Source organism: Phoenix dactylifera, chromosome 17 (genome assembly GCF_009389715.1).
Source record: "Phoenix dactylifera cultivar Barhee BC4 chromosome 17, palm_55x_up_171113_PBpolish2nd_filt_p, whole genome shotgun sequence".
NCBI classification, from domain to species: domain Eukaryota; kingdom Viridiplantae; phylum Streptophyta; class Magnoliopsida; order Arecales; family Arecaceae; genus Phoenix; species Phoenix dactylifera.
Window position 1 is genome coordinate 12,899,005 of NC_052408.1, and position 14,793 is coordinate 12,913,797.

General features: G+C 39.5%; 2 protein-coding genes across 3 annotated transcripts; one reads left to right on the forward strand and one right to left on the reverse strand.

Moving 5' to 3' along the window:
- The first annotated feature begins 4,423 nt into the window (after positions 1-4,423).
- On the forward strand, positions 4,424-7,584 carry LOC103717485 (flotillin-like protein 3). The gene is made up of 2 exons (XM_008805904.4): positions 4,424-5,454; positions 6,019-7,584. The coding sequence occupies exons 1-2, from the start codon at positions 4,519-4,521 to the stop codon at positions 6,517-6,519; spliced, it is 1,437 nt and encodes a 478-aa protein (XP_008804126.1). The 5' UTR covers positions 4,424-4,518; the 3' UTR covers positions 6,520-7,584.
- A 149-nt stretch (positions 7,585-7,733) lies between these two features.
- Positions 7,734-14,419, reverse strand: LOC103717473 (phytosulfokine receptor 1-like). 2 transcript variants are annotated; one of them, XR_003387701.2, is made up of 3 exons: positions 10,985-14,419; positions 10,749-10,814; positions 7,734-7,860 (listed from the first exon to the last, which is right to left on the reverse strand). XR_003387701.2 is itself a non-coding variant. In XM_026808859.2 (2 exons), exon 1 carries the CDS (start codon positions 14,124-14,126, stop codon positions 10,986-10,988), a length of 3,141 nt encoding a protein of 1,046 aa, XP_026664660.1. In that variant the 5' UTR covers positions 14,127-14,419; the 3' UTR covers positions 10,641-10,814; position 10,985. The 2 variants fall into 2 exon arrangements, 1 of the variants encoding a protein (XP_026664660.1); XM_026808859.2 differs by lacking the exon at positions 7,734-7,860 and having other exon boundaries at positions 10,641-10,814.
- Between the last annotated feature and the right edge of the window lie 374 nt (positions 14,420-14,793).

Below are 14,793 nucleotides of genomic sequence, written 5' to 3' on the forward strand. Positions count from 1 at the left end.
TGTACCATCATGATCGTGGCAGTGATCCTAAATCACCTCCACTTCTCAAATCACCGCCCAACCCAGTAATGAAATTCCCATTCTTGAGGTGATGGGGATTCGGCGGTATTGGTTGGATCCAGCAAAACACGAAAAGTAGATGACTACCCTCCATTGTTTAGGGGCATCAAAACTATGGCCTGTGATGGATTGATTATGCAGGCGAAGCATGTGTTTAAATAGGCTAACAAGGCTATGGATTGGGTAGCATCTGATATGACCAACTACTCTAGAGATACTTTTTGGATGAGAGAAATGGAATTATCTGATGCACTTCGAGACTTATTATTTTTTATTTTTTATTGAATATATCCATATTCGTACGGTATAATACATCCGCTTTAACAAAAACAAAAATAAAAAATAAAAAAAGGCCAACTTGATATCAGCACGTGCATTGCATGTGACGAACCATTTCTATACCTAGAAATAATTCCTGTGAAGGGTGAAGACGCCTGAAAAATTCCAACTCCTTTGAAATAATGATTGTCTCAAGTACTTAACCTAAAATTCCATCATCTTCGCTACTCAACTATAAAATCCATCATCTTCAAGCCTTCTTTATCAAAGAAATAGAATTTCTTGACAATTAGCATGTCACATAATACTAAAAAACATATGCTGCATGGTACAGCTTTCAATCCCATTTGCACACTAATCGCCTTGTGCTATGTGATGCAAGAGAATAATCAAACTATTAGGATATATTACATTTATCAGAAAATTAAATGATTCATTCATACTGTGTAAAATCACATCAAAGTTCGATATTATGTGCAGAGCTAATAGTTCATGCGAAATCTAAACTCCGATTTCATTTCTTGCAGTGATTATGTAAGGAATATACAGTTGAAGGACCAGCCAATCTTTAAATATTTGCTTTATATGGTACAATATGGCACATATAATGCCCATGGTTGTTAGAAAAAAAGATTGGAACCTTAACAAATTTAGGTTTTATTGAAGATTAACAAGTACTAAAGAAAAATAATGAAACTGTATGAGATGTTAAAGCCGAGATTGAATGCCTTGTGGAGAAGGAGACGAAGGAAAAATAGGAGGTGAACGCGCAGATGCATAGATCCCATCCATTGAAGTTTATGTAGGCTATAAATATAAGAAGTATAAGATCCAAGATATTCTCAACTATTGTTTCCCTTCAATCATCTTTCCTTACCATTATGACATAGAAAAGGATAAATTTTTTCATATATCCGTTTTTACCGGCGACAGCGGTATCTGTGAATAAAATGTTAATTCCTATAACTATTATTTGTTGTTGTGACTAGAACTTAACAGATAATGATGCAAAAATAATTTGTCAGATTGTAACTTTACAAGCAAATACCCACATAGCACGAGATCTGAATTTGAAAAGGTATTGATTTAGATAAATAAATAATAAAAAGTTTTGTATATAACCATTATGTTAAGTAACCATCGCATGATAACTTTATTCTTTTTCTTCTTCAAAATAGCCATTATCTTTTTTGCTCATACCTTCTTTTAAATAAAATATGTTCAAAATTGTGATGGCCCGGTAAGGGCCTGGTCCGCTTGACTGGTTAGACCAGGCTTTGGCCCAGCCCAAGTTTCCATCAAACATAAAAAAAAAAACAGGGGGAAGGGGGTTGCGACAGGAGACCAGGAGTCTTCTTCGCCGTCGGTCCAACTTCTGACAGAAGTTGACTTTTTGCGAGCCATGGAGGCTAGTTGGCCCTAGCAACTTGACAATTTATAGCAAAATTTTAATTCTTTAGTTGGTTATAAATTTATAGCTTGATAATTTTCTAAATATTATGAGTTATAGATTTGGTACTTATGTTTGGTTTTAAATTTATTATTTAATGGATAACAAAATTAAATTTTTATTTATTATATTTTATTTGATCTATTTAGAAGTTAAATATATTGGTTGACTCCATGTTATCACGTTGTCGTGGGCTATATCACTCGGTCTCTCTCAACTTGAACGCAAGATCCGCAAAAAAGTTATTTTTATCTAACAAAAAGGGAAGGAAAAAACCAACATCATTATTTTTTCCACATTTATTATTATGATATTATTATTATAATAGTCATTATTATAGTGATTATTTTAATATTAAAATTTAAAAAAAAATGCTTTTTTAAGATAAATAATGGCTATTATAACTGTAATAATGGTTTCGGTGGGGGTCTATAATTATATACATTTTATTTAAAACCTTGATTTGGCCACAATAGTCATTCATTTTTTTTTTAGTCATTAAATTTGTTTAGCATGGAAAAAGCCTATTCAGGTGGTAAGTCGATAGTAACAGCATCAACTAGGACGAGCTTGAGCTCGTCATGAGACCAAACAAATGGATAATCCAAATCTTTCTGCCCCTTGATTAGCCCAACAAGACAGCTTTGAAGAAGACCCAGCAAAAACTAGCTCATAGAACATGACTATTTAAAAACATTTAATTTGTTTTCGATAGAAAAATATTTATTTTTCAATTAAATTTTTAGTGAAAACACTCAATTTTGCCAAACAAATATGCTTAGAATAATAGAGTTGGCTTAAGACGATGTCGACAAGAGCAAAAAAAATGATTTAGACTTTTATGATCTTGGTGCCTGCATGGGCATGGTAGGTCAACAGCAACAGCACGAGCTTGGACAAGAGTTTGAGCCTATCCAAGACACCAAAATAAATGGAAAAATCCAAATTGTCCTTCCCCTTGATTAGTCGAACAAGACGGCTTTGAAGAAGATCCAGCATAAACTATCTCGCTAAGTACATTGATCCGACTATTTAAAAATGTATCATTTCTTGCCAATGAAAAATATTTATTTTTAAAATTAAAATTTCAGTGAAAAATATTTAATTTTGTTAAATAAAAATGGATATTTCTAAATAATTAAGCTGAAAATTCTATAGAAATCAGACATGCTGGTCCATCCATCTTGCATTTTGTAAGAGCATGTCCAAACCTAGCTTAGATTTTATCCTTCAAGCTATAGAAAAGGAAAAAAAATTATAAAGATCTTTTCTTTTTTTTTTGCAGGATTTGGGCTAGGTGGTATTTGGATGCTAGGTTATGCTTAAATGGATAGTCCAATTCACAAATTATATAGAATTTTCAACCCAATTCTATGAAAAAAATCTAAATAGTTCTAAATCCTTTGTGAACCTAATGTTTGTGGAGGCAAAATAATTGCTCCAAGATTTTTATTATCTTACATTATCTTGGGTTGTGTATGGCCAGCTAGGCAAATTGCACAATGCCCAAGAAATGGACCGTGCTTATCCGAATCCTCCAAATGGATCGCTCAGAACGCAGCAATCATTTTCTTATCATTCCAATCTTTTCTAGATGTTCCAATGCACGTCACATTTAGTTATATGGACTATGCTTCCTACTTTGTCAAGGATGGTATTCAAATTTCGGATGGGAATTTTGATGAATATTAGTTGAAAAGGACCACGCGAGAATTCCTAGCAAGCGAGGAGAAAGAACCGGATAAATGGAGCCAAAACGTCCAATGCAGTGGCTTAGCGCGTAACGTATATAGAATGCTTCTCGGGTTGTTTTCAATGGAATGGAAGTCCGCCTGTTGACTAGAATTTATTGACTTATAACATCTATCTATCTATCTATCTATCTATCTATCTATATATTATATATTAATTTATAAATATACAATATACGGCATTAGTACCAAAAACAAGTGTATAATACAAGGCATGACTGCCTAAGAAGCAAGCACAGCTTTGAATAAGCATAAAAAAGGTCAGGCCTACGGTGTGAATCAATTTGTCCTTCTATCTCTCTCCAAAAAAACAACAAAAAGGAAAGAGATAGAAGCTTCAAAACAAACGCGCTATTTTAGATATTTCTTAAAGCTGTTTTCCTGTCTATTAGGTTTCTTAAATGAAATCTACTTCTTGAAAACATGTTTTATGACAAAAAAGAAGGATTGTTTTTCATAAAACTCATTTTTGATTTACTTTATATATATATATATATATATATATATATATATATATTAAAAAGTAACCACACGAGTATTCCCATAAAATTTAATTCTTTTTAAATTTTACATGAACTCGTTTTTGTAGAATCTGACATCCAAACAGCTAGCCGGCACAGTTTCTCAGTCTTACAGGATGGCTTTGGAGATTCCAACGTCAAACATATTGTTCATCGAAGACTGACTACATTTTTTTTATTATTATTTTGAGATAAAAATAAAAATCTAACGACGACTTTCATTTCTATGGGCAAGACCATGCATGAAGTTGCTCGGTTATATTCCAATGCTGATCCAATCAAACTGCTCGCAAGTTCTGCTGAGTTGTCTCCAAGACTTTGACCTCTGAAGAGTCACCATTTCCCTCCATATAAATAGACAACCAAGTCGAGCTCGTTTCCTCTCCACCTCACCCCAGATCCTAATTAAGCTCCATACTTCTAATTCTTTCTCGTAGCATCATACCAGCTCCAGGAAATGGTGTTCTCCTACAAGGTGGCCAATGCTTCCGAGTACTTAGCCATCACTGGCTATGGCATCAGTGACGTGAAGCTTGCCAAGAAGGGATGGATCCTCCCAGGCCAATCATGCACTGTCTTCGACGTCTCCCCTGTCAACTACACCTTCGAGGTACAGGCGATGAGCGCCGAGAAGCTCCCCTTCCTCCTCCCTGCCGTCTTCACCATTGGCCCTCGTGCCGATGACCCCGAGAGCCTTATGAAGTATGCCAAGCTCATCTCCCCCCATGACAAGCTCTCCAACCACGTCAAGGAGCTCGTTGAGGGCGTCATCGAGGGCGAGACACGAGTCCTCGCTGCCTCCATGACCATGGAGGAGATCTTCAAAGGCACCAAGTCGTTTAAACAAGAAGTGTTCGAGAAAGTCCAGCTGGAGCTCAACCAGTTTGGCCTCTTGATCTACAATGCTAACGTTAAGCAATTGGTGGATGTGAGAGGCCATGAGTATTTTAGCTACCTTGGGCAGAAGACGCAGCAGGAGGCGGCAAACCAGGCGAAGGTGGACGTCGCAGAGGCGAGGATGAAGGGGGAGATCGGGGCGAAGCAGAGGGAGGGAAAGACGCTGCAGAATGCATCCAAGATCGATGCGGAGACGATGGTGTACTCGAAGCAGAGGGAGGGGGAGGGAAGGAAGGAGGAGGTGAGGGTGCGGACGGAGGTGAAGATTTTCGAGAATAACAGGGAGGCCGAGGTGGCGGAGGCGGATGCGGAGTTGGCGAAGAGGAAGGCAGAGTGGGCGAAGGGAGCGCGGGTGGCGGAGGTGGAGTCGGAGAAGGCGGTGGCGATACGAGAGGCGGAGCTGCAGATGGAGGTGGAACGGAGGAACGCGATGCGGCAGACCGAAAAGCTCAAGGCAGAGAAACTCAGCCAGGCCATAGTTGATTATGAGATGAAGGTATGATGACAAAGATGTAAAGCATTAAGAATTTATTGTTCTCATCATCATCATCAAAATTTTCATGAAACAAACCTTAGCAAAAAAAAAACTAATAAGAGCTAGACATAATTTTCATAGAGGTCATGTTTGCAATCGGTGCCGCATGTATTCGAAATTTAGCCAGGGGAAGCAGAGCATGAAACTGCTACAATGGTCGCAATCAAATTGCTCTGCATACTTCAAAGGCAAATTGATGGGTAAGGAAACTTGTTGGTTATGATCTTCTAGCTTGTAACACTGATGAGCAGTGTTGCTAATATTTTGTCTAGGCTTAGGACAGGTCACTATAGCTTTGTTGCATTAGCACCTAGAACAAATTTGGCATAGTATTGGCTCCGCTCAACTTACTTGCGTGTCTAACCTGATAGACAAGAAACGCAACCTTTTTTGCAAGTTTCTTTTCATGAATTGATGCATGATATCATCTTTCTCCGTCTTTGCAATGACACAATTTGCATTCAAGGATGTCTTTACTACAAATGAAAATGATAACATTAACTAGTTGTTCGACATATATTATAGGTCCAAGAGGCGAACTGGAAGCTGTATAAGAAACAGAAGGAAGCTGAAGCCCAGTTGTATGAACAAGAGAGGGCAGCTGAAGCTCGTAAGGCCACAGCAGAAGCAGCATTCTTTGCTCGCCGGCAGGAGGCTGAGGGGGAGCTCTATGCAAAGAAAAAGGAGGCTGAAGGCTTGGTCACACTCGCAGAAGCCCAGGGCATCTACCTGCGCACATTGCTAGATGCCTTGGGAGGGAATTATGCTGCTTTAAGGGACTATCTGATGATTAATGGTGGAATGTACCAGGAAATTGCAAAAACAAATGCTGATGCAGTGCGTGGGCTACAGCCAAAGATCAGTATATGGACAAATGATAGAGAGGCATCCGATGGAGGGGCGATGAAGGAGGTGGCAGGGGTGTATCGTATGCTACCGCCATTGTTCAAGACGGTGCAGGAACAGACAGGTATGCAGCCACCTGCATGGATGGGCAACCTTAATGACGACGCATCTACTAATTGATTGTGCAAAACACAAATGTATGTGTAGGTATGTTTAATAAGATTGTTCGTGTGTTTGTTGTCGATGATTTTAAGGTTCGCATTTTATTCCAGTTGATTCTGTAAACCACAAATGCATGTGTAAGTATGTTTCATAAGAATGTTCGTATACATTTGTTGCTGTTTATTTCAATTAGTTGACTGTAAAGGCCGAAGAGGCAACTGTTTCATCTCAGACAACATTAAGCTCTAGAGCTGGTGTCATGCTCTGACTGGAAGACAAGGTCAGCTTTTGAAGCCATATTAGATGGACCATATTAAGACAGGAGTTGGAGCGCATTGCTACAATCTACATGGAATATTACTAGTTCCACTGCATCTACCGTCCGACAGACAAGCTGGAAAGGCAGGATACTGCTTGAGATGACAGATGCACTCTAATAGTTTGCCAAGCAATGAAAAGTGATGTCAGTAGCTTGTATATAAGTGATGGTATGGAGAGAGAATGATAAAGGTCAGCCATCAAATCTCCTGGTTTATAGGAGCAGTTTATTTCCATGATCACTCAAAGTCATTGTGCTCGGTGGTGTCTGCTCTTTTTCTTTGATTAAAATGTTTGATTTCACTTTGTTTACTGTTTTATTTCCAAATGGTTTGATGACATTATTGTTATTATAAAGCATCATCTCCTTTTCCTATCTTTGTCTGTGTGTTCTATTTACACTCTGTTTCCAAACCATGAAAACCGGCTTTCAGAATTCCTGATGCAAAAGGCGTGAGGATTCGATCAGGATCAGTTTGTTCCTGTATTGCTTTCGTGACAGAATTTTAGTGCTACAGCAGATCAGCAGCTTCAAATAATTATATCAATAATTTGATGGTATCACAGATATAATTTCAAGTGATACTAGGGCCTCAGCAATATGCCATGTATGCATACTACTGTCAGGAATAGATAGAGAAATTGTGCCTCAGTATAGTGCTGTTCTCTGGTTGTCGATGCAAAGGACGTGGGTCTGAATCCTGCCTTCACCATAGAACACAGTCTCAATGACATCTGAAGGGCTTTGCCTATCTTTCTTCTCAAAAATGTTTGTAGTTTTTAATGGGGATCATGGCTTGGAAGATACAACTAGAGGCAGGGCGCTCAAATGATGCAATATTAGCTTGGTTCTAATGATAAACATGAAAAACTATTGAAGGAGATTACAGTATTTGCTGGTATAAAACTCGGTCTACAAAAAAATGTACCATTTCCATTAAAATTTGATTACTATCATGGATGCTCTAACAAGAGACCAAGCTTCACGAGGATTCCATCTTGTCCCGATGATGAGAAGAAAATCTTCTTGAGAAAAGAAAGCTGCAAGCAAAATATTATATCTTTTAAGCTTCAGCAATAAAAGTATGAGTGGAAATTTGAGAATGAGGTTGCTTCTAAGTAAGATAACTAATTGCTAATATTGGTGCTTATCGGTGAAGATCTATTCTTATTATGCATACCAAACACCAGATGTCACCAATAACCCATGTTGATCTTAATGCTATTCTTCTCTCTTTTCTCTTTTTAAAGAGGAAATGGACCAAACCCAAAATAGATTCATAATCATGATGCTAAAATTTAGTTTGAGATTAAATATGCTTCTCACGCTGCCCTAAGCAATGACAAGAAAGTTTTCTCCTTGCAGTTCTAACTTTTAACCACAGATATTTTTAAGGTGAGTGCCTCATGTTGCCTTGCATGGACGTTGACTCAACTGTTTCACCTATGCTAGCTTTCAATTCTGTCTGAAGGTGTATCAGGCCACAGGATGTTAAAAGCCAAACTTTCACATTTTCGTTGAAGACGCAACTCTTTGAGAGGAAATGATATGGGAAATCAGCTTGTGTTGAGAAGCCCAAATATATACTTCATATACGGAATTTCAAGTATGACATAAGGAATATCATTGAGTACTCATTTCATGTAGGAACATTTTAGTTTTCAGAATTTACCACAAGAATCAGAGAAATGTTGGTTTTAATTTCTTTTCAAGTGATAGCAGCTGATTATGTTAGTTGATATCATTGACTTTCCAAACCATCTCATCCATTATACTGCCATGGCCATTCAGGCAGTTCTTTGTGGTTATCATCTCTCAAGTTTTACATATGGTGTTTCTTGCCAAAAAAGAAAAGAAAGAAAAGTACTATTTGACAACAGGAAGATGTCGAGTTTGAAAATAGCACCCATATGGGGACACAAACACAATCAACTGGGTAGGACATTTCATCAAATAAAAAGGACAAATTGAAACCATCTCTCTAGGGGCTTTGAGCCGTTACAATCTCTTTTCCATCATTATCAAGCATTGGATGTAAAAAAAAAAAAAAGAATTATGCACCGATTGGAAAGTTTAACTAATATTTGTGCAGTATCTACTCGAGTTACGGGAAATGAAGATTGAAAGAGATAAATTCATGAATAGGAGGAGGAATAAAAAGAGAAGCAAACCATCTCTGAAGAGATCGCCTTCACATAGAACTCAAAAGTAAAAAGATTCGTTTCTCAGGAAAACAACAGCATGTTTGTTTTACAGGAACTCATTTTTGTTTCAGCATGACTAAACTAAGTATGAATTCTAGTAGTAAAAAAACCAAAAGATAATGCCAAGGTGGTATCACACAATACAATACATAATATCCTCCAGACTTCCAAATAAAATCATGAAAAACAAAGTTGCATAAAAATATGACTTACAATATAGAAGATAAGGCTGAATACCATTCAGTAAATAAAAAAGGTACAAATCATTCTTCTCAGAGGCTGACACACAGCTGCCTTCATAACTTATATGGTGCATATGAATTGCTAACTTCAGACCATCATTAACCTTCCTTGTCTTTGCTGCCTTGACAGGCAAGGTAAAAGTTTGATTAAATGGATAAGCATAAGGTAAACTGCAATAGCATCTTCTTCCTTGCAATGAGTGATCAAGCACAGGGGAAGTGATCACAGAAATGAAATTTCTAAGACCACTTCCTAAGATACAATGTCTCTGTATTTCTTCAAGGACTGAAGTCAGCTTTCAAGGCATCCTTTTAAGTATCATCTTCAACTGAAAAGCTGAGCGGTTCTCTTTGATTCTTTAGTCTCTGAGAGGTAGTCCTCAGTATTTCACACTTGATCAATAATGGCATGATCTTTGGCATTAACCTATATTTTCTGAACCTACAAGGTCATTCTAATAGAATGGGAAGAAGTTTACCTTTCTATGGTGGATTGCCAATCAAGTTTTCCAATTTTTCCTTTCCTCCACATTAGCAAACTATATATCCTAGGGCTGGAATCAAAGAGGTTAGCTAATGCAACGAAGTATCAATGCTTATATAAAGCTATACCTCATCCTGTGCGGTATGCAATTCATGTTAACTGAAATTGCATATCACGCCAAAATGGATGAAGCTAATTCTAGACAGATACTGTCATTGTGGGGGGGAGTGTGCGTGTGTGTGTGTGTGTGTGAGAGAGAGAGAGAGAGAGAGTTTCATGGCACTCATCAAATTTATATATGACTGCACTCATCACTAACTAATAATTTTGTGAGAACACATATATATGGAAGTGTGGACTAGAAAAATTCATCTTCTAAATGAAACTTTTATTATTTTAATTAAAGTGTTAGGGTCTCCCCAACCTTTTCCAAAAAAAATAAAAGACAGAGAAAGTAGAAATTGAACGGTTTGTGAGGTCAACTGATTTGGTCTTGCTCCACCTTCCCTTCAAAGTTGACAAGTATATATTGATTTTGCATATAACTCTCATCAATATGTAAGTAGGATAAACAAACTTCCTTCTGCTTACCAAATGCATAGTTTCCTTCTTGACTAATTATATGCAAATTTAACACTCAAAGCATTTATAGAAATCATTGAAAATCCTAACATCCTTCTATATTTTGAACAAGATGAATTAAAATGGAAGGACATGAAGTAAATCATGTGAAAAATGATGATTGATAAGCTATGGGTTATGTTGTGACTTGTGAGAATGGACCTCAGTGCTGCAAGCACCTTAAAAAAAGGGATATCCTCTATTGAATAAATAAATGAAGATAAAATTTCAGGAACTATGTGTAATGACATAGTAACTGCATTTAACAGTGCGAAAAAAATATATGTATCCAAAATGCTATTATAATGGAGAGAAAATATACATATCTTTCCATGTTTGAAGTAAAACTAAGTTCTGTTTATGGAAAGTCAACTTACAGCTTTACATGTGTATATTGTTGCCTGTGGTGATCTTAGCTCCACTATAGAAATATAAGAAATTGCCTGAAGAAAGAAAAAATTAAAAAAGAGAACCCCAGAGTCAAGGATGTGCAAATATTATATACATCCATCTTTCATGATGCCAGATCAAGCATATAACTTCATCTCTGTTGGACTGCTAAAGATGAATGGAGAAAGGACATGTAAAACTACTCAACGCTGCAAGTTTGCACCTCATTTTGTCGGTTGGCCATCAGTGCCAATGTTATCAAGCCATGCAACTAACTGTTGTGTTGGAGGCCTCAGTCTAGGAGACTCGCTTACACACAGACTTGCAATCTCAAGCACCTTAATTAACTGGCTGTCATGCTCCTTATCATATATGCATGGGTCAAACACCTCAGCTTCCCTCTTCTCCTTCTTCATCTGAAGCGCCCATGGTACAACATTCCTGCTGCCTTTTGGTTTGCACATATCCACAGGTCTCCTACCAGTAAGCAGCTCCAGGAGAACAACTCCAAAACTGTACACATCACCTTTAAAAGTGGCAACAGAAGACTGTCCATATTCAGGAGGAATGTAGCCCAAGGTCCCAACGAGATCCGTCGTCACATGGGTGTCGTAAGGCAGAATAAGCCTCGCGAGACCAAAATCTGCCAAATGAGCTTCAAAATTTTCATCAAGGAGGATGTTGCTTGACTTGATATCACGGTGCAGGATATGGGGATCGCAAGATTGGTGCAAGTATGCCAATCCCCTTGCTGCTCCTTGAGCTATACGGAGCCTTGTTCTCCAATCCAGCATAGCACCCCCATCAATCTTCTCATGAAGCCAATAGTCCAAGCTCCCGTTCTCCATGTAAGAGTAGATCAAGAGTCTATCATAGCCAATCTTGCAGTATCCTTGAAGCAACACAAGATTCCCATGTTGAGCTTTAGACAGGGCTTGCACCTCAGCTTGAAATTCCCTCTCCATCTGAAAGTAGTCACCAGAAAGCCGTTTGATAGCAACCTTCCTCCCATCTGGTAGAGTTGCTTTATAGACTAGACCAAATCCTCCACAGCCTATAATATAAGTTTGATCAAAGTTGTTGGTAGCTTTTATGATATCATTGATGCTAAGCCCCTTGTTGTCCTTGTTTTGAAACAGAAGCACCAAACTAGACCCAGCAGATTCTAAGCTTTCATCGGCATCTGCCACCACCTTGGCATTGTCTTCTTGTCTTCTAGAATTAGTCCTTGACACAGCAAAGTAGATAACAGTGAGAATAAAAACAGTCCCTAATCCAATTCCAAGTGCCATGCTTGCAACAACGCCTTTATTCTTCCCTCGTCTGCTCACTGATTCTGAAGGAGTGTTGGGCGAGCAAGGGGACAAGTGAATGCCACAGAGACCTGGGTTCCCTATGAAATCATCACTCGAGAATGTCAAGAACTGGCCTCCCATCGGGATCTTTCCGACTAGATTGTTGTAAGCTACGTTGAAACTTGACAGAAAACTCAGCTTGGTCAGAGAGGATGGTATGCTTCCACTGAGATTATTATGCGACAAACCTAAGTACTCTAAGCTCAACATGCCTGCCAACTCCTCAGGTATAATTCCTGAGAGATTGTTCCAGCTTAGGTCCAACACATGCAGCTTCACAAGGTTCCCAAAGCCTGGTAAGATTGGTCCGACAAGCTTGTTATGACACAGAATCAATGATGGTGGGAAGCTGCTGACCTGATTATACTGCAATCCCTTTCCTGTCGAATTCCGTTTGATGTAGAACGGAAAATCCGGCATCGAGAACCCCTGCTGCGTTACGTTGCTAGATATGAGACTCTTCATTTCTGACAGGCTATCAGGAATCTGCCCGGTGAGTGAATTATTTGAAATATCCAAGTAAAAGAGATACTCCAGATTTCCTAACCATGAAGGGATGTTCCCACCCAAGTGGTTCCATGATATGTCCAAGACCTTCAATCTGGTCGAGTTTGCCAACCAGGGTGGAATCGAACCGGAGAGAAGACAATTTGCGATCACAAGAACCTCCATCTTCTGAAATCCTTCAATCCCAGCAGAAGGCATTATTTCACCACCTTGGAAGTTCTTAGTAAGCACCAAGCTAGTAAGGTTGGGGCAACTCTGTAGGATTTGCAGTGCTGATGATATATTAGAGAAGTTATTTCCGGTGAGTGAGAGGTAAGATAGTGCAACAAAGTTCTGGAAGCTGTGGGGGATTTCACCAGCAAGATTGTTTCTTGCAAGGTTTATGGTTTTCAATTCAACACACTGAGGGACATCATAAGGGATAAGGCCAGAAAACAAATTGGAGCCAAGATCAAGGGTGCTGAGCCTAGCCAGTGCGGTGAAATTGAGATGGATCCCTCCTCTGAGAAAGTTGTTCCTCAAATTAAGAACACTAAGCATCGAAGAATTAGACAAAGAAGCTGGTAAACTACCGGTAAAATTGTTGCTACAACCAGAAAAACATTCTAGTTTTGTGAGGCGATCAAAGACATCAGGAATCGGCCCCCAAAAGCTATTCGATGAAACATCCAACTGAACAAGTTTGGTAAGATTACCAAGTTTGAAGCCCACCGGGCCGGATAACGAGTTCTCTTGAAGGTTTAATTGAGTCAAAGATGACAGTGTGAACAAATCATCAGGCAAAGTTCCACTGATCCTATTCATAGCGAGCGAAAGCTCGACGAGAGAGCGGCAATTGCCGAAGCCCACCGGGAAGCCGCCGGAGAACTTATTCATCGAAAAGCTAAGGACTTGAACTCGAGATGAGGAGTTACAGATACCTGGATTGATGGCACCGGAGAAATCATTCGCACTGACGTCAAACTTGGTGAGATTTCTCGAGCCGGCGAGGATCGGGTGGCTGTCGGTGAAGGAATTGTCGGAAATGTTGAAAACCCGAATCGATGGGAGACTCAGATCAGAAGGAATCGATCCGGAGAGGTTGTTCAAGCTGAGATCAAGAAGCTCCAGGCGAGGAAGATGGAACAACTTCTGAGGAACCGATGCTTGGAGCAGATTGCTCGAAAGATTCAAACTTTTCAGCTGATCCAAGCCGGCCAAAGAATCGGAGATGGAACCTTTCAAGCTCATGTTATAAAGATCCAACCCGATCACTCTCCGGCTACGAATCGAATCACAGCGGACGCCAGACCAATTGCAGCAACTGGAGGAAGACTCATTGAGGCTCCACCCCGGGATACCAAAATCCAAGCCCTTTAAGAAGCCCCGCAAGGCACTCAAATCATTAGAATCGCAACTCTGGTTCTGAGAATAACCGAGTACAGCTTGGAACAACAAGAGCAAGCAGCAGGACCACCATGTCGACATCGACAGCGGCGCCGAGAAGCCTCCCCAGTTTCCCATTTCAGCCAGTGCCCGGAGCCAGTGGAGGGGATGAAAGGGGTAAAGGAGGGTCTTTTCCGGCTCAAAATCTATGGCTGGGAAAATCCATTCGGAGATTCTCACTGTTCTGGGAGTTTTGGGATTCCACCATCAAAGCAGAGCGCGTGAAGAGCAGATATAAAGGAAAAGAGGAATCCGTGGCGTAAGAGAAGAAGAAGAAGAAGAGAAATAAAGCACAAAACAATAAAAGGTGAAAAAGACCAGAGAGAAGGGCAGAGGGAGAGGGAGGAGATTAGTTTCGACGCCTCTTTGCTTTCTTTTCGCGATCCTTCTCGTTGGGTTGCTGGTCTTTAATTAATGACAGGATTTGTTATTTGATTAATTAATAGCTTAATGATGTTTTATATTGGAGTTTTATGATTTGAGGGTAATGGGGTTAAGTTTTTAGGGGCTCGAAGGTCAGAGGAGGGGGGCCAGAAGGCCGTTGGGTTGACCGGCGATCAGCGGTGGGAGGGGTACGGTAGCTGGCGATGGCGACCGGGAGAAGGTCAAAGTTTTGAAGAAGGAAAGAGAGAGAGAGAGTGCGGTGTGGACATACGCTGGGGCGTGGGGGAGAAGAAATGGAAACATTTCTTTTTTTTGCTAAAATGGAAACATTTCTTCGGTAACAGAGAGACAGCGCGCCGCC